Genomic DNA, 24,481 nt, shown 5'->3' with positions numbered 1-24,481 from the left:
TTACAAGGTTAAAACCCACTTCCTTCTGAAACCATTCCCAGTGAGAAAGATTCTTAGCCACCCAATCTAAACAATCCTCCATTAAGACTCTTCCTTTTGGGCAGAAATGGTACAGACCTTTATTTAATCCCAGCACTCAGGAGGCAGAGGCAGAGGCAGGGCGATCTCTGAGTTCGAGGAGGCCAGCCTGGTCTACAGAGTGAGTTCCAGGACAGCCCAGTTTCTACACGAAGAAACCCTGTTTGGGGGTAGACTGATAGGACTTTTCTTCCCAGATCATTTTGGATTGTGTTAAATGGCTGGTAATATTAGTTACCTTTCTATTTTCTATTGTTATCAAAAATAACTTATGAAAGAAAGCATGTATTTAAGCTTATAGTTCCAGAAAGGAGTCCATAATGCCTGGGAGGCATGACAGCAGGCCAGAGCAGACCGTGGAGAGATCATATCTTCAACTGCAAACACACACACTAGGAACAAACTGGAAGTAGGCAAAGGCTGTAAACTCTCAGCCCACCCCAGTGACGAACTTCCTTCCCTGAGGCCCTACCTCCCAATACCTTCTCCAAGCTCTTCCACCTTCTAGGGACCGAGTGCTCACATTCATGAGACCATGGAGATTTCTTACACAGACCCCAACAATTAAAGCCAACCATCACAACCACTCATAACCTTACCACTTCACAAACTCTATCAACAGAGAAGTAAAACCTCTTCCTAAAACCAGATAATCCTCATTTATATTTGGTGCTCACCTTCCTGGCATTCTTCCCTTGTTCATAGAGCTGAAATTAGACAATACATATTAATTTGCAATGTTTGTTTGTTACAAGATAGGCTCTCGCTCATGCTAGTTTCAATCTTTCTACCTTGGCTTCACTAGTGGTGGGATTATAAGCATGTATCACTGTATAGGGCTGCATGCTGTGTTAAAAACTGTAACACATATGAAGTTATATTTAAGTCAATATCTTGCTCTGTTTCACAGCTTAGTGGTGTACATTGTTTGGAGGTTTCCTAAATCATTACATCTTTTCCTCATTGGTTACTACTGGGCTCTTAGACACAAAGGTACAAACAGATCATCATACATGGACTCTCTTATGTTGACATGCCTTAGGTTCAGGAGAATAGAGACCCAGAAGGAAGACTGACTGTTCATAGTGAAAGTCGTTTGCTTGTTTTTAAATTTTATTTCTATAGATCGCCAGTGATTAGCTACTAAGATAGATTCTTTATTGTTTATTGAGCATCTACATGGGATTGCTATCCTTGAGTATGAAAGACCACCAAAAAGTCTCCCTATGACCACTGAGCCGAGTCTAGAAATATTGCTACATATCAACTCAAACAGTGACATAAGAGCATCCTTTTAAAGTCAGTTACTAGATCTGGGTACTGTAGCACAACCAGAATCCCATTACTCTGCGATCTACGGCAGGAGGATCACAGCAAGTGTGAAGTCAATCTGGGGTGCACTGTAAGTTCCTGGCAAGCCTAGGCTATACAGTGACACCTTCTCAATAAATAAATATCAACTACTAAGTAACAGACCTGATCAACTTTTGCTTGAGTACTTTTAATTTCAATGTACTTTCAGAATCATCCCATTCTAGAGAAAATAGAGTCACGAGGGGTTCTTTCTTTCTCTCTCTCTCTCTCTCTCTCTCTCTCTCTCTCTCTCTCTCTCTCTCTCTCTCTCTCTCTCCTCCCTCCCTCCCTCCCTCCCTCTCCCTCCCTCTTTCTCTCTCTCCCTCCGTCCCTCCTTCCCTTCCTTTCTTTTTTCATAGTTCTTCTGCTATGTGTTTATGTTCTTTTACATTCAGGGGATGAAAAATGTTTACATCACAAAATCCTCGCTTACTCCTTCTTTCTTTGTTTCTTTGGCACCTCCTTGTTTTCCAGTCTGGAGCAACATCCCCAGTGAGTACAGTTTCCAAGAGAGTGAAACACTCAGTCCTTGCTGCAGGGATCAGACAGAAACTAAGAGACTGTACGACAGACAGCACATTCTGCCTTCAACCTCTGGCTAGAGGGCAGAGGACAAGAAGACAGAGCCAGTCTCTCCTGCAGTGTCCTTCTTCCTTGCTGTCCCTCCAGTACCTAGCTATTTGTCCTTCTACTCCCATCTCCAAACCACTGGAGTGCAGACATAAAGAATCATGCAGTACTCTCTGGGTGTTTAGAAATAAATTTTATCAATGAGGCAGTCCAGTCTGGGTTCCTGTACTAATGGTATTTAAAATTCATGTATCACTCTTCCAAGAAATAAACTTCAGAAGCGATCCAAGTTTGTTTGTTTGCTTGGTTGCTTGGTTGGTTGTTTCAGTTTTGGTTTTGGTTTTTTAAGACAGAATTTCTTTGTTTTTGAATCTCCTGAAACTTGCTCTGTAGACTAGGCTGGCCTCAAATTCGAAACTCCTCTAGCCTCTGCCTCCTAAATGCTGGGATAAAGATGTGTGCCATCATTGCCAGACTCTTTTTTTAAACATATTTATTTGTAAATTATTAAGAGATGTTGGAAGGATACAAAGAACTAACTTGGGGATGGTATGGCAGGGGGATGGGAGTCATGCTTTTTAGTATGTCTCTCTTTACAGTATCTTGAGAGGTTTTTTGTTTTTTGATGTACCTATAATTATCTTTTAAAATTACTCTAATTTAAAACTCTATATGTAATATGATTTTCAAATTTACATTTATATAAATTAAATGATTATTTCTTTGTAAGTAAATCCAAAATCTTTCCCTGCTACATTTGTTCTGTCTGATTCCTCACAGCCTTTACAAGCCTTTTACATCTTTCCTAGAGAGGATACAGGCCTGCCCTGCAACACAATGGCCAGGGTGTGGGCAAGCCAAGACCTGAAGTCTCCATTCTCTATTCAATGATCCAATTGTTTTTTTAAATGCCTTATCTTTTTCCTTTCTCTCACACCATGTTACAAAGAGCTTGTCACTTCTTTCAAATTCCAAGAGAGCAACTCAGAGGAGCCAGGTTCCCCTCACTCTCCCAGCCATGAGTGCACACAAGTGACCTTAACCCAGGATGACTTTAAACTTAGAGCAAACCCTATTGTCTCAGCTTTCCAAGTACTTGGATATAGGGTGAGGAACATTATTTTGCAGGCTTTTTTTTTTTCCTATAAGAAGCCTCTATCCTAGATAATTAAGTCTCTAGATGAAAATATAACATTATTTTTGCAAAATTAAATAACACACCAGGTTCTTTTTCTTAAGGTTTATTTTATTTATTTCATGTATATGAGTACACTGTAGCCATCTTCAGACACACTAGAAGGGGATATCAGATCCCATTGCAGATGGTTGCTGGGAATTGAACTCAGGACCTCTGGAAGAACTTAACCACTCTTTTTTTTTTAATAGTAAAGAGATTTTTTATTAGATATTTTCTTTATTTACATTTCAAATGTTGTCCCCTTTCCTAGTCTCTCCTCCAAAAATCCACTACCCTCTCCCATCTCCCTCCTCTCATCAACCCACTCATTCCCGATTCCTGGCCCTGGCATTCCCCTATACTGGGACATAGAACCTTCACAGGACCAAGGGCCTCTCTTCCCATTGCTGTCCAACAAGGCCATCCTCTGCTATATATGCAGCTGGAGCCATGAGTTTCTCCGTGTGTTTTCTTTGATTGGTGGTTTAGTCCCAGGGAGCTCTGAGGTTACTGGTTCGTTCATATTGTTGCTCCTCCTAGTGGACTGCAAACCCCTTCAGCTCCTTGGGTACTTTCTCTAGCTCCTTCATTGGGGACCCTGTGCTCTGTCTAATGGATGACGGTGAGCATCCACTTCTGTATTAGTCAGGCACTGACAGAGCCTCTCAGGAGACAGCTATATCAGGCTCCTGTCAGCAGGCTCTTGTTGGCATCTGCCAGTGTCTGGGTTTGGTGGTTGAACTTAACAACTCTTAACTGCTGAGCTATCTCTCCAGTCCCCAACACACAAGGTTCTTACAGCTAATCAGGAGAAGCAATGATGCCCCAGTTCATGTGGATCAGAGGTTCTTAACTCTGTGTGGCTCCTAACTTGGAGGAATGCGTCTCTGGAGTGATCCTGAAAGACCCACAACGTGAGGACTCCCCCACGTTCTGACTCAGGAGAGGCGACACCCCAAATCACCCACAAGAAACGGTCTTGCTGCAAACTGCAAGAGGATTTTTATTCAAGAGCACTCTCGGGCCCACGGTCATACACCATGCAGGGGTAGAGGACCGTGGCACCCTGAGTAGCAGAGTAAGGGGGTATTTAAAGGAAGAAACCACAACTCAAGGAAGTGGGGAGGGCATTGTTGGAAAATACCAAAGATACCAGTTAAGAGTCCCAAGGAAGTGCAAAGTCACAAGAGTCGCAAGGAATACCTGGTAATTGTTCCGGTTATCTCTCAAGACAGTTTCTAAGAGCCCCTAACAATAGCACATTTGCATAGCGGGTTCTGGCAGTGGTCAGGGTGACTTTCTTTGAATGAACACTCTTTGAACCCAGAAAGGGGGTGGGTGGAGGAATGTCGCTATCTGTTTTATGATTAGCATACCTTGGAGCAATGAGTCACAGAGGTCACATTTCAAACCAATTTTCTTCCATTGTAACAAACATAATAGTGCCATTTTTTTAAAATTTGTTTTTGGATAAGCAAAGGCATTTAAAACAAAAGCAAAATTAAAACTAATCACTCTCTAGTCTTACACTGTTTTGTGAAATATTTACAAAAGGGCATTTTAACTACCCCAAATGTAAAAGTCCCTAATAAAATACGCAGCTGACCAAGTTCCCACACTTGGCAACTAGACTTGATACTTTCTCAAGTTTCTATACTTTTTCAATTTGTCAAAGCAGATGGGTTTAAGACAGGATCTCTCTATGCAGCTCTGGCTGGCCTGCAACTCAAACTCACAGAAATCTGCTTGCCTCTGTCTTCCAGGTACTGAAAACCAAAGACACACGCCTCCAATCCAGCTGAGTTTGAAAGCTCTAGTTTGGAATTGAAAGTTGGTGACTCCAGGTGCCAAGCAGATGACATCAATATATGAGGAAAAATGTGTTTAAAAAAAAAAAAAAAACAGTAGGAAATGATTGTGGATACATATAAAAATAAAACTATAAAAACATTGAATGAGTAAAAACTTTGCAAATATATAGAATTATTAAAAGTATGGACTGATCCAGAACATCACAACGCCCATCTAATGCCTCACCAAAGTCCATCTGCGTCTGCCATCTTCATGGTACCAGTCTTCACTTCCAGGCTAACGTGGAAACTGGGGAGGCTCCCATTCCACAGACTCCATAGTAATCCTTCTCTCCTCAAGAGAACACCTTAGCACCATGGCGCTTGGGAAAATAAGATTAGAAAACCCCAAAAGACGATGGACAGCACATTTTCTCTCCGTTCCAGTGGAACAAGACTCTCTGATTCATCAAACATGTCGAGCACTCAGAAATCAAAAAAAACGATTTTCACATACTTCATTTTGCATGTACTTCATTTACACTAACTACACAGGTTACTGACAGTGTGTATAGCAAAACCCTAGCCTGAGCTATTCTCTTCTTGTATCACTTTTTAAAATTTTACTTCAATAACTAGGGGCTGACCACAGGTCACTTTCTGGATGAGACATTTATCAAGGCAAGGGTGTACTCCTCTCCTGTTTCCCTTTCAGTGACAGCCCCAGTCCTCCCAGACGGCTTGGAAAGAGTTCTGCGTTTTAAGGATCTCATACCTGGCACACACTCACCTCACATACTACGTTTAACATGTGGGCATTGAGTCTAACATGACCTTGTTGTTAATGGAACTTTCTGCCAGCATTTAAACAGAGCCACACTTTGACCCAACCAATAGTTTTTCTGCTCTATAGGAAGTCTGGGGCATTGCCCTGGTTGGTTCAGCCTGGGGCTGATACAAAGCCATCACAATGATCCCCTTGTTTGGACAGATGTGTTCAAATATAATTCATGTCAACAAAGGCAGTGGATTCCCCTGATATACACACATATCCCCTTGTGGTATTTTCCTCCTGAGCCGTCCAGTCAGACTTTCTGTTGTCTGATAGTTGTCTCATATTTTACAGTTTTGGCCAGTCAATGCTCCCCCCCACCCCAGAACCCTAGACTCAGAAACAACTCTGACAAACTTAACATTGCTCTCAATATGTATTTCATCATTGGAAATGCTCTAATTATAATGACTATCTGCATGAGACATCCTGTCTGCCTATCCTCCACTTCCATAAGGGAATCTGTAACATGTGTCTACATGTGATCAGAAAGCCAGAAACCAGAAAATAACCCTTGAGATCATCGTATTGCATATAGTTGCAGTTTCAAGTTTGTTAAGTCCCCACTTAGAAAAATAGACGGGGTGCAAGGCACGGCAAGGTCCTTCCGTGTGGTAACGGAACTGTGAATAATTCTTTGAACATGAAAGAAGCTAGACTTGACAGACATCTTCCACTCTGGTGCTCTTTCCAGCCCATCGAACTTTTCCAAGCCAATAAATCCACCCTGAAGTCTTTCTAGATGGCGGCTTCTGGGCATTTATCCCTTCCTCTCCGGCTGCACTGCAGCCATGATCCTCTAGTCCGTTACCTCGGAGTGAAACGCTGTCTTCGCCTGTCCTCCACAGAACGAAAGTGTCCGCCAGATCCCACCCGACCCTGCACCTTGGAAGTTAGTTTTCTTTTATCTAAGAAGGTGGATCTAAGGCGTGATGGGGTTTGTGTGTGTGTCTTTGGTGGGTCAGGTTTTCTCACTTCCTCAGACTTTCTCTTTTAGTTCTGTGATTAAACATCTTGAAACTATTTTCCCTTTCAAATGCCAAACCATGCATTGCCAAAAAGAGATGGCCTACTTTGCCTCCTCCTTCCAAACAAAGTCACAAACAATACTGAAGACTGTGTTGGCCCTTTTGGAATTTTGGTTTGGTTTAGTTTTTCGTTGTGAAAGTGTGAAATTCTCTGATCTCCCTTGGTAAAAGTAATCCCATTCGCTACAATCGTTAATTCTAAAAGGACTTGATCTCCCATGGACTTGAAATTTTCACCATTCAGTTGAGTCTATTTCTTTCCTATTAATCCATGCTCAGGGTTGGGGAAGTAGTTCAGTGGATCTTACAGACGGCTTACATTTACCACATTAAGACGTTGTCTGTTCCCCAATTACACGTTTTTGTTTTGTCCAACTATACAAAGAAGAATGTGGTCTATCGATGAAATGGCTGAAGCCCTGCTTCTATTATTAAATAAACAATGTGCCAAATTACTTTTTTTTTTTTCAAACAATCTCATTAGCATCAGCTAGTGATCACAACCTGAATACTCCAGAGTGAATAGAACCAAAGCCCACAATGAATCCCGTGGGCTATGACAGCAAAGAGAAAAGAGGAGAACATGAACGTGCCCTGCCCCCACGCGGGCCTCTTTTGTGCCGTTCCTGCCAACGCAGCAGACCTCCTGCTATATAGACCCTGCTCCCAGCCCCACACACTCAACAGCACCATCCCATCCGACCTGCCAACACCAGCCATGGGGAAGGTGAGCCCAGGGCATCCTCATTTTGGGAAGGGACCTGCCCTGGGGGCCAGGCCACATCAGGCCTCTGAGCCCTGCCTTGCCTTGCCTTACAGATCACCTTCTATGAGGACCGCGGCTTCCAGGGCCGCCACTATGAGTGCAGCACCGACCACTCCAACCTGCAGCCCTACTTCAGCCGCTGCAACTCTGTGCGCGTGGACAGTGGCTGCTGGATGCTCTATGAGCAGCCCAACTTCACGGGCTGCCAGTACTTCCTGCGTCGCGGGGACTACCCTGACTACCAGCAGTGGATGGGTTTCAGTGACTCTGTCCGCTCCTGCCGCCTCATCCCCCACGTGAGTCCAGATTCTCAAGACTGAGGCACTGAAGACCCTGACTGCAGTTGCCAGTATAAGGTTAAATGTTGAAAGCAGAGCTGAGCCTGCTTGTAAAGAAAAACCCATAGCTAGAATTAATTAGGTCAATAGTTCCCACAACATCCAAAAAGCAAGGTGTTACCCAGTTACAACTATTCTATTGGCCCCTACGTATTTGTGGCATAAGAACGCATTGGCAGCAAGCGGGCTGTATGAAATCTGAGTCCTGTCATGCAATCATTTAGGATGGAAAAATAGAATGGTGGCTACTGAACACAAGAGTAATTATGCTTAAAGTCCCCCTCCTCCTTTTTGTCCTCTACGTGCATATCTGGGGGTTCCTCCATCTAATTCGGTCGAAGTCCTTTCGACAGAGCAACACAGATGTTTTACAGCTGAAAAATGGCTCTTGTGCTTACTGATTTTATCTCTCCATTTTTCCCTCATTATATTTATAAATTATTAACTGAGCAGTCATTGTTGTCTGAGACCTAAAATATTGAATATTTTAATACATTTTAATATAAAAACATTTTCCCCAATCAGCAAACCAAGTAGTAAGAAGCTGTTGACAGTCATGATTTCTCTCTGGTGTTTGCTTTACAGTATGCTGCACAGGAGGTGGTTTGGGCCCTGCAGTTTCTGAACACACTCATAGTTCCTTCTCCAATTCATTTCCTCATACTTCCTGATCTTAGAAAAGCCTGGAATCTGCCCTCATAGTGACGAGTTTATAAGAAGTCTGAGTTAATTAATGCATTTTTTATCTAGTTCAAATGGCTTGATGCAGCTGAGGCCATCCTAACGCATTAGAATCGCTTCACCGTTGCTTTTTACTGTTTCTGGGCCTGCCAGGCCGGCTCTCACAGGATCAGACTGTACGAGAGGGAAGAGTACAGAGGCCAGATGATAGAGTTCACGGAGGACTGCCCCTCTCTCCAGGACCGATTCCACTTCAATGAGATCTACTCCCTCAATGTGCTAGAGGGCTGCTGGGTCCTCTACGACATGACCAACTACCGGGGAAGGCAGTACTTGCTCAGACCCGGGGAGTACAGGCGCTACCACGACTGGGGCGCCATGAATGCCAGGGTGGGCTCTCTGAGGAGAGTCATGGATTTCTACTGAATTGGTTTTTTTACTCTACCCTTTCTCCATTTGGACGCTAATAAAATATTTTCTGTGTGTTCCTGGCACTTATTTGCTTCTGTTTTTTTCTTTTGTCTTATCTCCTGTTTGCTTATGTTTATTGGTTCAAAACAGGGTCTCACTATTTAGCCCATGATAGCCTCAAATTTGTGATCCTTGTGTGTGTGTGTGTGTACATGTGTGCATGTAAATGTGCGTGTGAAGTGTGAGCATGTGTGTGTGATGTGTGTGATGTATGTGCATGTGTGTGCAATGTGTGTGCATGTAAGTATGTGATATGTGTGCATGTGCTGTGATGTATGTATATGCATATATGTGCATGCATGTGAATGTGTGATGTATATGCATGTATGTGATATGTGTGCATGTGCATACATTGCAATGTGTGTGCATGTGCATGTGTGTGCATGTGTGCACACATGTGTGTGATGTGTTTTACATGTGTACAACTCATGCATACAGAGGGTGGAGGTTAACCTGGTTGTTACTTGGTTCCCTTTGAAACAGGCCATTGCTGGCCTGGGCTTCAATGCATAGGTCAGAATGACTAGACAGAGAGGCCCAGAGAGATTCCTCCCTCTGATACCCTGATGCTTGAATTGCAGTCAGCAGCCATCATGCCAGGGTTTTCACATAGGTTCTGAGCATCCAACTCAGTCCTCATGATTGCACAGCAAGTACTGTATGGACTGAGCCATCGCTCTAGTTCAAATGTAAGATGCCTTTCAACCTCACTGTCGAAATTACAGATGTGCACCACCCTGCCCTGCTCACTGTTTTACTTAAATGTAAAATAATTTTTATTTTACACACACACAGACACACACACACACTCACACACAATGCAAGTGGCAACCAAACTGATGATTCATGAGTAAAAAAGAAAATTCTCACAATAGAAATATACCATCATATAAAGAGAACTTAGTCATTTATAAAGCATCTTTATGGGCTGGAAAGCTACCTCAGAGGTAAAGAGCACTTTTACAGAGGATCCAAGTCAAATTCCCAGCACCAATATGGTGACTAACCATATTGTAACTCCAGTTCCAGAGGATGCAACACCCTCTTCCGGCACAAGCAGGCATATGTTACATGAACATTTATGCAGGCAAAACACTCACGCAAAATAGCACTTTAAAAAAAAAAGGGAAATAACCTTCATACCACTGTTTTATTTGAGTTTCCAGACTTTAAAAAAAATGTGTTGCTTCCAAATGATTAGGAATCTGTTCTATTTTCTGTTTTTTTTGAGGAGTGACCATCTGGAAGCCAAGTTTAAACAGGATGTTCCCAACTTTAAAAATCAGATTTCTGAGACTGGAGACCATAAAGAGTTTTAGAGTATTTTCTTTTCCTTGTTGTCTTTTTTATGTGGCCAAGTGTTTTGCCTGAATGTATGTCTGTGTACCTTTTGTATGGCTGGTGCCCACAGAGGCTGTTGGGTCCCCTGGGACTTGAGTTATAGCTGTGAGCAGCAGTATAGGAATTGAACTAGATCCTCTCTTGGGAATAGCAGTCAGTGCTCTTAACTGCTGAGCCATCTCTCTGGGACTTTCAGAGAACTCCTGGTTCCCCAAACATTGTATGAAAAGGATGAGTTTGCAGATGTTTACCAGACTCCCTTTCTGCTGAGTTTGTCACCTGACTCCACTGTGGCCATTGAGAAGTAAGAGGAATGTACTTAGTAGAAGGGAAAACGTCCACTTGACCAACTGAAAGGGCAGATTCTCCTAACAGCATATCCCATTACTTTAATCATCTGACATCAAGAAGATGACAATTATAAAGGAAAGGACATGAAATTTTCAGAGATGCTGACCTTGATGTCTTCAAAACTCCAAATCAACATCAACAACCTTGAGACTTCTAGTAATGGGATCAAAATAAACCTGTGTGTGCGTAATAAAGCCCTCATGCAGGTAGCTCAGGTTCAAAGTACACGTGTAGCTGAGATAGAGTTAAGAACAAGATTCTTGAGAAACTGCTGGTTTTCAGTATGGAATCGGGGAGATTTATGCTAAAGAAACAGCAGCACACATTTCAGATTCTTACCGTGGGATTGATGCAAACAGCCAAACAATGATCCAGTTGTTTTAGGGTGGTGGTGGAGCACCTCATTAGCCCAGCACTCAGGAGGCAGAGACAGGCAGCTCTCTGAGTTTGAGGACAGCGGGGTCTACACATCAAGTTCCAGGACAGCCAGAGGTACAAAGAGAAGTTCTAACTCAAAGAACAAAAACAAACAAACAAACAAAGATGAAAGAAAGAAAAAAAGAAAAGAAGAAAGGAAGGAAGGAAGGAAGGAAGGAAGGAAGGGAGAAAGAAAGAGAGAAAGAAGAAAAAAAGAATTAAATTTATAACTTCATCCCCTTGTATATACATGCACATTTACAAAGTTATGTATGTTTATACAATCTTGTACATACACAACATATACACATGTGCTAGCACACTATGCATAAGGTTTTAAGAAACTAAGACCTGGATTCATTTATGTTGGTTCTCTCTTTGCCTCTTACATTTCCTAACTTCTCTTCTGTTGTTCTGCTGCTGCTAGTGCGAGGTTTCTTTTCTCTCTCTCTCTTTTTTAAGAAAAGAATGTCCTTAAAAACACAGTACTGTTTTTAAGTACTTAAAAACACAGATCTGATTGTATCACCTCTCCTCCACAGGATGGAACTCCAGTCCAGTACCATGAGCGTGGTCAAAAGTCGGGGGCTGAGGAGGTGACAGGCCCTAGTTGGAAAGCTCCTCCTGTTGTTTTTGTGAAATGGATATGATGTACCTGTCATATTGCCTTCTAAATAATTATCTTTAATCCCATATGTTAATGCTAGTACCAGGTGTGGTCAGAAGACCTTATTTTTGCAGTGGGTAGCAACAGCTGCAGAGAGAGACTTGTGGCTGCTCAAAGCCCTGATAGTAAGTGACTATTCAATGCTCAGCTGTGAATGGGACCTCTATAGTGCACTGCCCAAGGCTCAGGGAACATTGTGAGAAAGAGAGCAGAAAAACCATAAAAACCAGAGGATGAGGTGAAGTGTGAAAAACACTATCTTTCCATCATAGCCTAAGTCTTAGTTAAATTTCTACCACTATGATAAACTCCACGAACAAGATAACTTATAAAAGCAAGTGTTTAATTTGTCTTAATTTGGGTCAGAGAGTCTGTGATGGCACACTAAGGGAACATCTGAGGGCTCTCCTCTTGTCCTCTTGGAGAGGGAGAGGGAGGAGGAGGGAAGAGGGAGAGGGAGATGGGGAGGGGGAGGGAGATGAGGAAGGGGAGGGGGGAAATGAGGAAGGGGGAGGGAGAGGGAGATGGGGAAGAGGGAGGGAGAGGGAGATGTGGGAGGAAGGGAGGGAGAGGGAGATGGAGAGGAAAAGGGGGAGGGAGAGGAAGGTGGGGAAGGGGAGGGGAGGGAGAGGAAGGTGGGGAGGGGGAGGGGGAGAGCGAGCGCATTGAGTATCACAGGAGTCTTTTGAAACCTCAAGGTCCATACCCAGTGGCATACTTCCTCCAACAAGGCCAAAACTCCTAATCCCCCCCACCCCCCACCCCCCACCCCCCACCCCCGCAAACAGTTCCACCAAGTGGGGACCAAGTATTCATATATGTAAGCCTGTGAGACCATTCTCATTCAATCCACCACACATGACACTTTCAAACTCATAGCAGCCATAGTAACCTACCAAGACCTGCATAAAATCAAGGTCCTGTCTGGGGATTGAGAGGGGAGCAACTAATGGTTGCTGAAGGAGAGAGGAATTTCTTCAGTGGTATAACCATTACTAAAGGGCATATGTTTCTTTAAACAGACTTTCATCCAACCTTAGCAAAACTTTGGTTCATCAGAGAGAGGTGGGGGATAGAAGAGGAACTACTAGCTGGGGAAAAGATGCATTATATACATCTATAAAAAAATAACAAAACCATTATTATGTATAATTAGTATATAATAATTAAAAAGACAAAAATGAAAATAAATATTTAAGAGGTTTTTTTTTAAAAAAAAAAGACCTTTAGAGACTTATAAAACAAAAAACCTCACAAATGACTTTTGATGTTTCTCCACTACCCATAAGGAAAACCTTAATTACTTTGAGAAACCCCTCCCCACCATCTAATTTATGTCTTATTACCTAACTGCAGTCAGCCATCCTTTGCTCTCACCTCCAGGAGTCCTCCACACACAGGAAATGAGCCATGCCTCTTTGTCCTTCCCCACATCTTTCCCTCACCTGGATTACTCCTCCTCTCTGGCCCACTGAGTTGCCGGTTCTCCACCCAGTTCTTCAAACCAGCTCAAAACACCCCAACCCCACAGCCAGACCAGAGTCAGTAGGGCTGCCTTAGACTCAAGGATGACAACAACTCCATGTTAAATAGACAAGTAAGGTGGAAGCCTACTGCTTCAGTGACTAGAGGTTCCAAGGTAGCTTCAGAATTAGAGGTAGTTGACCCATCAGGCTGACACTAGCAACAAGGCCTCAGATGCTATACACTGGCTTAACCAGCATCTGCATTGTCCTGAAGTTGGTATCCTTGGTAACCAGAGGGTAATTGTAAGATGCATCTGAGTTAATAAACAAGAAAGGATGACTGAAGGAAAACACTAACAGCCATCTCTAACTGAGCCTAGAGCATACACTCCCAGGTTTAAAGAGGCTCCCAGGTTTAAAGAGGACATCAAAATATTATCAGAGTCTTGAGAGTGGTATAAAGAAATCAGAAGGGAGCGACTAAATGAAGATGGAAGAGGAAGTTCGAGGTGAGAAAGATGCTATCCGAAAAGGTAAATTAAAATATTGATGGAGAACCCAGGCATTGAGGTTGCAGGCCCCCATGACTGGATGGCTTCCTGAGCTCAGCAAAATGGAGGACTCTCTTTTTCAGCTGAGCTTCTCTGTCTCTGTCTGCTGCTGTCTGGAGAGTGTTCCTGAACACAGGTGGCTGGCCTTGTCTGAGCTCTCTGCAAGGGCACATATCTCAGCACACACTCCCTGCTCTGGCTTCCAGCCCACATGATAAATAAGTGCTATATTATGACCAATCAGCCTTTTCTTTCTGCTCAATTGATGTTATGACAAATTAGGCCTTTCCAACCATACACCCTAAAAGCTTTTATATACCCTAGCCATGAAACAATAAAGTAGACTTGCCCCCAAGGGAGGGCCACAAATATTAATGTAATTATTTTATATATTATTAAACACACAGAAGAAATTTAAGTCAATGCTTTTAAGTTCTCTTATAATCCTTGAAATTCACACACCACTGGGGAGGACAACGGAGATGGAATCTACAGTTGACACTTTCACAGTTTCTTAGTTGTGCTAATAAAGAGTGTTGTGAGAGAGCTGCTGGAGACATAGGCCAGCATTTAAGAACACTTACTATCACAGAAGTGGATGCATTGGATGGATCACAGGTCCCCCAATGGAGGAGCTAGAGAAAGTACCCAAGGAGCTAAAGGGGTCTGCAACCCTATAGGTGGAACAACAATATGAACTAACCAGTATCCCTGGAGCTCATGTCTCTAGCTGCATATGTATCAGAAGATGGCCTAGTCGGCCATCATTGGGAAGAGAGGCCCCTTGGTCTTGCAAACTTTATATGCCTCAGTACAGGGGAACGCCAGGGCCAAGAAGTGGGAGGGGGAGGGGGGGAGGATCTGGGGGACTTTTGGGATAGCATTTGAAATGTAAATGAAGAAAATACCTAATTAAAAAAAAAAAGAACCCTTCCAAAGGACCTGGGTTCAGATTTCAGCACCAACATGGTGGTTCACAACTCTCTGAAACTCCAGTTCCAGAAGATCCAATGCTCTTTTCTGATCTCTGCTGTCACTGAACACACATGTTGTATATACACATATTCAGACACATATACACATAAAATGAATAATTAAAAAAAAAAAGGAATGCCTAAGAGCAGCAGAGAAGTTGGGCACAGGTACACTATCAGCCTGAAGGCGGCTGAAAGTGGAGGAAAGCATCCTGCGGGACAGATAGGATGCTAATAACAAGACAGTGTCTCAAAACCTAAGTAACAACAACATTATAGCAGGAGGAAAAAGATGGGAACTAACTTTAGATCCAGTGAGTCTTATGCCAAGGATGCTTAAGAAACAGGCTCTAAAAATAGAAATGCTATATGCAAAATGTTTATTTGGGGTGTCATAGCAATAAAGAATTAGAGATGGCCAGTCATTTGTAGCACAGGAATAGTAAACTATGGTGCTCTTATAATGAACACATGAGCGTCTTTCAGAGAATAGTTAGGAAATAAATCAAAATCTGGAAGGTGTTTGATATAGTTGTAACTAAGATTTAAAAATTCAAGATGATATTTATAATATGACTATTACCTCAACATTTTATATATCCTTGCTAAAGTGCCACAGTGTTTTTGTTGTTGTGCTGTTATTTATTTGTGCTGTATAAAGTAGTTGGCTTCATGATGACATTTTCACACATGCTTGTGATGTATTTAAATCACATTCAAACACATTCTTTCTACCCTTTCTGCTGCTAAGCTCCCACACTGACTAATCCCCTTCCCTGTGCAAACAGTTCCCTATGCTTTTACATTGTTTTAAAAAATCAACATGCTGCATATAAGAAAAAAATGCAACATTTGTCTCTCTGAGTCTGTCTGGTTTTACTTACCATGAGGATTTCAATTTCTATCCATTTCCTTGTCTATGACATAATGTCATTCTTCTTTATGGCTGGATAAAACCTTATGCTGTACATTCCTTAGCCATTAGCCCAGTAATGGACACTATGCTGATTCCATACCTGAGCTATAATAGTAGTTCCATTATAAACATGAGTGTGAAATACAACAAAATTTTAATATTGTTGATTGTGAGTGTGGTGTGTGCACATGTGTGTGAGGGGTTACCTGTAGAGGCCAGAGGAGGGCATCTGATATCCTCCTCCATCACTTGTTGGGAGCTATTAAGACAACTCTTGATCTCTGAATTGGGCCTCTCCCACCGAGAAGAAAAAGGGGTCAAAAGCAGGCCACCGACACATGGATTCCGAGAACCAGATGGATGTTCCAGCCCTAGGTCATCACCAATGTCCTGACCACACCCTGATACCACCAAGTTCCTGCTTCCCCGAGTAGCTGCCAAAAGAAAGAATTTCTATTGCCCCCCCTCCCATAAATACTTCTCCTTTTGCTTGTATTGCCCCACCCCTCCCGCTGATCAGTGTCTATACTTCCTCTTTTGCTTGTGCATTTAAGCCTTGGACCTTTCTCAATACATTGGGGTCTTGATACAACTTCAGAATGGTTTTCGTGTCGTTACTTGTACAAGACCCTTGTCTCTCTCTACCCCCCATTTGGTTCTTTAGGAGGAGGTCCCCTCGAGACCCTCGAATAACTGGACCTGCTGAACGGGTCAATCACTCCCTGCCTTTGAGGCAGGCTCACTCCCTGAACCTGGATTGCTTATGTTTTCAGCAAGGCTGCCAACCAGTCGCAGCAATCCTCCTGCCTCCTCCTACACACAGCATTGGGTTTGCAGGTACCCATGAGGCCATGTCCAGCTTATTACATAGGTGCTGGGGTCTGAACGCAGATCCTTACAGTAGTATGAAAAGCATGCTTACCCACAGAACCATCTCTCTAGCCCCCAGTAACAGCAGTTTTCAAATCAAGCACCTGCCGTTCTGTTTTGATTTTGGAGTAAAATATTTCCATCACCCAAAATGTTGACATATAAGGAGAACTTTAAAAATAAATGATAAGATACTCTTAGTTCTATTTCCTATAGAAGTAGGTATCGTGCAAGCATGGGTGACATTTTGGTTCATGTGATTTGAAGTATAGCTGACCCATTCCCAATGTTTGATACCGCCACTGTGTGCAGGTAGAAATGTCCATTGTACCAGACTGCAATTCCCCCCTCACTAAACAGCATCTCCCCATTCCCCACACCCCAGCACCAGGCGAGCATCACTTGGTTTATTTCATGACAAATAAATGAAATCATAGCAGACCTGTTCTTTCTTTTCTGGCTTCTCCAACTTAGCTTAATGTATTTTCTCTGCTGAGTGACTTTAATATTCTTGTTAAAGCCATTTTGAAAACACATATGAGCCCCACCCCCCTTCAGGATCCTGACTTTATTCCATTGCTCAACATGTCTGGGTTTACACTGGTACCACACTGTTTTTATTACTATAGCTTTGTAGTGAATTTTAAAATCAGGAAATATGAGCCCTCCAAATTTGTTCTTTTCCGAGTCATTTTGGCTGTTTGGATCCTTTGAGAAGTCAGTTGACTCTCGGGAACATGTTTATGTTTCTGGGTAGAAGATGCTGGGATTTTGTCAGAGTTGCCTTGACTCTGTAGATTACTTGGGGTAATTGTGACATCTTAATGATATCAAGTATTCTGATCCACAAGCACAAGATTCCCTTCCACAGGTTTATAACTTCTTCATTTTTATCTTCAGAAGTGTTTTGCAGTTTTATGCACAATAGACTTACTCTCTCTCCCTTAACATATGGTGAACATTTTCTATATCCTTAAGTAAATTCTCAGAAAAGTAAGAGATAATTTTGATGGTCACAGAGCAACTCATCAAACAGATGTTTCATAATTTACTTAATTAACATACTATTTTGGACATTTCTTTTATATCAAATTTTTAAATAAGCTACTACTTTTTTGTATGTACCTTAAACCATTTCTTTCAGATAGATTTTAGAGATGTACTTATTAAATCAAAGGAATAAGGATTGAACTTTTTAAAAATATACATCAACAGCCAGCTGGTGGTACACACCTTTAATCCCAGCATTTGGGAGCCAGGGAGAGGCAGGTAGATCTCTGAATTTGAGACCAGCCTGGTCTACATAATGAGTTCCAGGTCAGCCAGGGCTACACAGAGAAACCCTGTCTCAGAAAGACAAGCAAAATACATCAACAAGGGCTGGAGAAATAGCCAGCAATTAGAAAAACAAACAAAACAACTACACCATCAAAGGCTAGAGAAATAGGCAGCAGTTAGGACCCAGGCTGTTCTTCCTGTGGATTCAATTCCCAGTACATGCACAGCAACTCAGAGCTATTTGTGACTCCAGTTTCAGGGAATACAACCTCCATTTGCTGACTACTATAAGCATCTACATACATGCAGGCAAAATGCTTATACACATACAATAAATCTTTTTTAAATTATAAATAAATAAATAAATATTTAGAATATACATCAATAGTGCCTTGTTTGGATATAAGACCCTGTTTTTGTTTCTCCTACTTATTTATAAATCCCAAATTAATAATTTTTAAAAAGACAAAGATGTGACCAGGCTTAGGACTCAATCAAGTTAAATTTGCTGAGGGAGAAAAGTTTTGAGTAAGCCACTCAGGTGGTAAGAGTCCCTGTTTAGGAATGAGAGCAGCTTCTCCAGAGGTAGTTCTCAAGGCCAAGGGGAAGGAGATACTGTTTTCTAGGGGCAGCTGGAGGTGTAGTCTTAGCTATCACAATTACCTCAGCTGGGGGTGGGGGAGGGGTGTCAGCTGACATCCGATGGTTGAGACAGGACGCTAAGAAGCATGTTGCATTTCTCTGGACAGTCCTATGCATCAGAATGTTTCAGCTAGAATGTCAACCTTGTGCCAAGGTTGAGAGGCCTTGCTTTAAAGAGAGTGAGGTACCTGTTGCTGTTGGGAGTCTTGGAAACAGGAGGAGGGGGTCCAGCCCCTTTAACTAGTGCACTCACTACAGGACAATCAGGGTTTGCTCAGGGGTGTTGAGGGCAGCGTCTTTACAAGGTTGTGTGGTTCCAAATGTCCTCCTTACAGGTTGTTTGTTACCGTGCATTTATCGGCAGCTCGAACAAACTGATGTTTTGCTGCGAAGTCAATACAAGTAGAAACTTACCAGTGTAAAAGGGCTGTGAGTCACCCTGTGACCCCAGGACTTAAAATCTCTTGCCTGCACTGAGAGAGGCCTGGGGGAAGAGGCCCAAGCAGATGGGCGTGGTCTCACACTCTGAGGAACAGAACTGAGGTGTCTAACTTTAGCATTTACTTAGTCCCGTTAGTTCTCTGGTTCCTAGCTGATCAGCACAAAGCTTATAAGAAAGCTCTTTTGTTGTTGCTTTTTCAAGATTTCTCCGTGTAACAGTCCTGCCTTTCCTGGAACTCATTTTTGGAGACCAGACTGTCATGGCCTTGAACTCACACAGATCTTCCTTCCCCTGCCTGTCTCTGCCCATTTAATCTCCCGCCTGCCTCTGTCTCCAGAGTACAGGACAGAGGAGAACCCTTTTGGACTCTCATCATCCTGTGGAGAAGGTACACTCACCCCTGTCGCCCCCATCTTCCACTTTTTCAAGACTGTTAACTATATTGCATTGTTAGTCTATGGCATTGTTTCGAAACTGTAAAAGATAGCTAAAACATTTCGCTACAAATGTTAACGAGTTAAGCAACTTTGCTCTACATCAGTTTTTCCGAAATCAGCTTCATTTAAAGGCTGGAGCCGCGTCAAGTGACCCTCTTAGCCGGGTCAGTGATTCGTCATCCATTCGAAAGCTCTGGAGAGTCTAAGAGAAAACATACAATAACCCACACCTCCCCCATAGTCATTATATAGAAAAGAGAGAGAGAAAAAATGCCCTGTCCCCCCGCGGGCCCCTTTTGTGCCGTTCCTGCCAACGCAGCAGACCTCCTGCTATATAGACCCTGCTCCCAGCCCCACACACTCAACAGCACTATCCCATCCGACCTGCCAACACCAGCCATGGGGAAGGTGAGCCCAGAGCATCCTCATTTTGGGAAAGGACCTGCCCTGGGGTCCAGGCCACATCAGGCCTCTGAGCCCTGCCTTGCCTTGCCTTACAGATCACCTTCTATGAGGACCGCGGCTTCCAGGGCCGCCACTATGAGTGCAGCACCGACCACTCCAACCTGCAGCCCTACTTCAGCCGCTGCAACTCTGTGCGCGTGGACAGTGGCTGCTGGATGCTCTATGAGCAGCCCAACTTCGCAGGCTGCCAGTACTTCCTGCGTCGCGGGGACTACCCTGACTACCAGCAGTGGATGGGTTTCAGTGACTCTGTCCGCTCCTGCCGCCTCATCCCCCACGTGAGTCTTTTCACAGGGCTCCTGCCTACAGTCAATTATGTGATCCTGACCAGCTAGTAATATCTGTGACTGGCTCAAGTCAGGAGTGGCAGCCACCTTCCTCTGGTTCTGTGTCCTCTATGTTTACTAAGAAGTACTCCATCCAAGGTTCCCACAAAAACATGTCTGAAAGTAAAGTTCTCCGCTGGGCATTTTCATTTACTTTGCTAAAATCAATTCACTATTATTGGGAATAACCTGAGCATGGTTTTTAGTTCAGAGCCACTGGGCCGCGGCTTTAATACCAAGAGGCTGCCTGATGGTTTGAGGTTGTTCACCCATGTTTCTTAACTTCATTCACATCAGACCTTGTCACCAGGGGCTGAGCTGATAAGTTTAGCTGAGCTGTGGTAATACTTGCCAAGGGATGGAAAAGTAGGATTTTAAAGTTTCTGGGGCATCAACTGTAACCCAAAGGAAGCCCCAACAGTCTAGATGCCATGGATTCTCTAATAACCTACTTCAGATATTAGCTGCTGCCTTTTCCTCCCTCCATCCTTCCCTCCCTCCTTGTCCTATCCCTCCTCCTCCTCCTTTTCCTCCTCCTCCTCTTCTTCCTTTACCTAGCTACCCCCTTCCTCCTGTTCCTTTCTACAGACTCAAAGCACTGGCCTTTCCTTTTCTCTTAAAAGAACGTCTTGTCATAAGGGCTGCTCTCTGTGTGACAAGCTGTCCTGAGGATCAAATTTGTCCACACACATGTGAGTCCTTTGCAAAGAGCACAATACTGGTCTATCAGAGGATGCCTCATAAGCCTGTTGCTCCCTGTTGCTAGGAGACCCCTTCCTACCGTAGGTTTTGAGGATAGAAGAAGACCTTGAGCCAAGAGCTCTTGCTGAAGCTGAAGAGCAGGTTTGCCCAGGACAAGCAGCCCGACTATTCACTGTGCTACAGCAGTGGTTCTCAACCTGTGGGCCACTACCCCCTTAGGGTTCTGTATTAGATATCCTGTATATCAGCCATTTATATTATGGTTCATAACAGTAGCAAAATTTCAGTTAAGAAGTAGCAAGGAGATGGTTTTATGGCTGGGGGTCACCACAACGTGAGGAACTGTATTAAAGGGTCGCAGCATTAGGAAGGTTGAGAGCCACTGCTCTAAAGGTTTGCATTCCTGATCCACACAGGCTTCTTCAGGATCTCAAACATTCATCACAGGTATTGACCAAACCTGATTTACCCAGAGCACACTTTAGAGCTGAGAGCTAAACCTCAGTCTTTGAGATATCCTTGCTTTATAACCTTTGAGGTTGTAAAGGGCCGGAAGCAACAAAGAACGCTGGAGGGAGGGATATCTGGGTTGAGCTTCTTCCTGAATTGGCCCATCCTCTTCCTGTGGAAGAGACAATTTGACTTCTCTTCCTCTGCTTTCTCCTAATGCTACTGAAATTCAGGATGGTGGTTTTTTTGCTAAAGATACACTTGGATTTTCACTGCAATACCAAATTAATTTTATACCTTCTAAAAAGAACCTCGGATTACCAAGAATCTAGAGGGTTGGGGGGGAGGTGGAGAATAGTTGTTTAAAATGATGCTGAGGAGGGCCAGTATGTGGATAGTTATACTTGAAAACTCCACCGGAGCACAGTTTATACGAAAGGAATGGTTGGTGGTGATGATCTCGAGTTTCACTGTGAACAACTTCCTGAATCATGCGCAGGGATCCTAGTATTAGTGGCCTTTCTTTCAGTTAAATCGTTCTGGCATAGAAAAGCTAGGGAGCGCCCTTCCCCCAGACAGCACGTGCTGGATTGGCAAGCTCAGCTCAGCTCAGCTCAGCTCAGCTCAGCTCAGCTCAGGTTTTCTGACGTCCTGCTGTTCTCTGGACACACAGTCCAGTTCTCACAGGATCAAGATCTACGAGCGAGAGGACTACAGAGGCCAAATGGTGGAGATCACAGACGACTGCTCCCACCTGCAGGACCGCTTCCACTTCAGTGACTTCCACTCCTTCCACGTGATGGAGGGCTACTGGGTCCTCTACGAGATGCCCAACTACCGGGGGCGGCAGTACCTGCTCAGGCCTGGGGAGTACAGGCGCTACCACGACTGGGGCGCCATGAATGCCAGGGTGGGCTCTCTGAGGAGAATCATGGATTTCTATTGAAATATTTTTACTCTACCATTTTCTCCATCTGGACAGTAATAAAATATTTCCTGTGTGTTTCATGCAATAACAGAGTTCTCTGTTCCTTTCACCCTCAATTGAAGGGCGCAGCAAAGCTACTCAGAAATGATATGGATAGTATCATACATAGGGGTGGGCTGGGAACGGAAAAGCAGACAAGAAAACGTGCAACTTAAGACAAAAAGCACAGATTCTGGGGGGGGGGGGGGGGACCAGAAGTGGGCGCGTGTCTCTGTAAGAGTTAAATCCTATTGGCTGCTTGCTAGCTGGGGTGGTTTAAGCGTTTGGAAGGGGGTGGGGGGAGGTTAAAAAGGTTCCCTTGGAGGCACACAACTGGCCATTAATAGGAGCAACCATTGAGGAGTCAATTCGAGAACATCAGGCAGTCCAGACCTGCCTGGCCATTACTGGGGGCCACAGGGCAGTGCAGTCGAGAATCTAGAGGAAAAAGTAACCACGTTTCCAGAAACCACATCACTGTAGATACAGAAATGGGCTGTGGCTCATCCAGAGAGGTGGAGGTTTCACAAGATGCTGTGGCCCTGGCTAACAAAGCTAGTGGCCAGGGTCACTAGCTTCAGGCGATGGATTGATGTCACTTATCATTTCTGTGCCCCGGTTCTCTAGTTTGTGAAGGTGAGAGGTATTAATCCCGACCTGACGAAGAACAAATATGGATTTTTGTCATCTGATTGTGATGATTGTTTTGTAACGGGGCCACACACAAAGTAACTGCTGCCTGCACACTGGACTTGTGGTATACAGGTATACTAAATACTTCTTATACAGCATTTGCACCAAGGTCGGTGCTTAACAAAGTATAACGAATTGAAGTTGGGCTATATCACAATCTCTCAGGATACTTACTAAAATTTTTAGAGCCTACAACACATTCCTTGATAGCTGACTGTTTTGCTTGTAAAATTAAAGAGCCCTGAGACTTAAGTCTGGTTTCGTAGCTCAGAGTCATATCCAAAAGGGTTCACATATTCATCTTAGATACTGTGATCTACTGAAAGATGACAGTGAATGGAGCAGGATCCTTCACATACAAATACACACATACACATATACTCACATGCATACATGCACAGGGAAATTTCAAAATAAAAGTAAATCCTTAAAAAAATAAAAGAAACTTTAAATTTTAAAGAGAATATAAGGTAAAGATGAAATCAGAGACTTGTGTGCTATTTTCCTATTTAGGAATTAGGTATTAGGGTATCCCTAACTCTACTTGGAATACACCCTTTTTTTTCTTACTACTTGTACCTGAGATGCACCAACCCACTTTAGACAATTCCCATCACTTAATATGGATAAAGCCTGCCTGAAAAACAAGTTTTGTTACCAAAGTGAAGAAAGAATTACTGGAACCTTTTCATGGGGTTCTAACCATCAGCCTCAGGCAGAATAGCTATTGATTTGCAAGCATATTTCAGGAACAAGGCCTGGCTGGGTACATTGCTTCAGTGGAACAAGGAAAAGACCAGTGACAGGTAGAGCAGGGACCATCCTAATTGTATTTTCCATTAATTAACCAAAGGAATTATAAGAGAATCAAGAAGACACTAACAGATCAGAAGAAAGTCTTTTGAATACAAAGACTTCAGAGCCCTAGTCCTATTACATTCGCTGTCAGTGGAACTCATTTTAACCTCTCACATGTCATTGTGAGCATGCTCTGTGTGCAGGCTTTGCTATGGTCTATGGCTCTTTCCTTGAACTCAGGTCACCAGGCTTGTGGTAAAGGCTTTTACACACTGAGCCACGTTGTTGACACCATCCCTTCGTCCCTTCCCCCTCCCTCCTTCCCTCCCTCCCTCCCTCCTTCCTTTCTTCTTTCCTTCCTCCCATCCTTAAGATGAAAATCTGGAAGCCTTTTATGACACACAGATTAATTAAATGATGGAAAATTCCTTAAATGTCAACTTTTTCAAGCATCTGCCTTACCTTCCTCCATTGAGAAGCCTGTACTATAGAGAAGACCGCCACCTAGTGCTCACTAGAAGAAAGGCAATTGTCGGAGAGCCCTTTCCAGAATCACGAATGCAGAGAAAACAATTTAATTTTATTAAACAAATATATGTTTTACTTAAAAATAACTGTTGAGCATGGTGTTCCATGAGAGGCCT

At 43.3% G+C, this 24,481-nt stretch overlaps 2 protein-coding genes across 3 annotated transcripts; both read left to right on the top strand.

The window, feature by feature from the left end:
- Positions 1–7,508: 7,508 nt before the first annotated feature.
- On the top strand, positions 7,509–9,111 carry Crygd (crystallin, gamma D). Its single transcript, NM_007776.2, has 3 exons — positions 7,509–7,555; positions 7,648–7,890; positions 8,767–9,111. Exons 1-3 carry the CDS (start codon positions 7,547–7,549, stop codon positions 9,037–9,039), a joined length of 525 nt encoding a protein of 174 aa, NP_031802.2. The 5' UTR covers positions 7,509–7,546; the 3' UTR covers positions 9,040–9,111.
- Positions 9,112–19,132: 10,021 nt separating this feature from the next.
- Cryge (crystallin, gamma E) lies at positions 19,133–22,394 on the top strand. Of its 2 annotated transcripts, none has more exons than XM_030246091.1 (3): positions 19,133–19,387; positions 19,937–20,179; positions 22,053–22,394. In XM_030246091.1, exons 2-3 carry the CDS (start codon positions 20,057–20,059, stop codon positions 22,323–22,325), a joined length of 396 nt encoding a protein of 131 aa, XP_030101951.1. In that variant the 5' UTR covers positions 19,133–19,387; positions 19,937–20,056; the 3' UTR covers positions 22,326–22,394. The 2 variants fall into 2 exon arrangements, with proteins under 2 accessions (XP_030101951.1, NP_031803.3); NM_007777.3 differs by lacking the exon at positions 19,133–19,387 and adding an exon at positions 19,786–19,844 and having other exon boundaries at positions 22,053–22,392.
- Positions 22,395–24,481: the final 2,087 nt, after the last annotated feature.

This window comes from Mus musculus, chromosome 1, assembly GCF_000001635.26.
Source record: "Mus musculus strain C57BL/6J chromosome 1, GRCm38.p6 C57BL/6J".
NCBI classification, from domain to species: Eukaryota; Metazoa; Chordata; class Mammalia; order Rodentia; family Muridae; genus Mus; species Mus musculus.
This window is presented reverse-complemented; position numbering and strand designations above follow the sequence as displayed.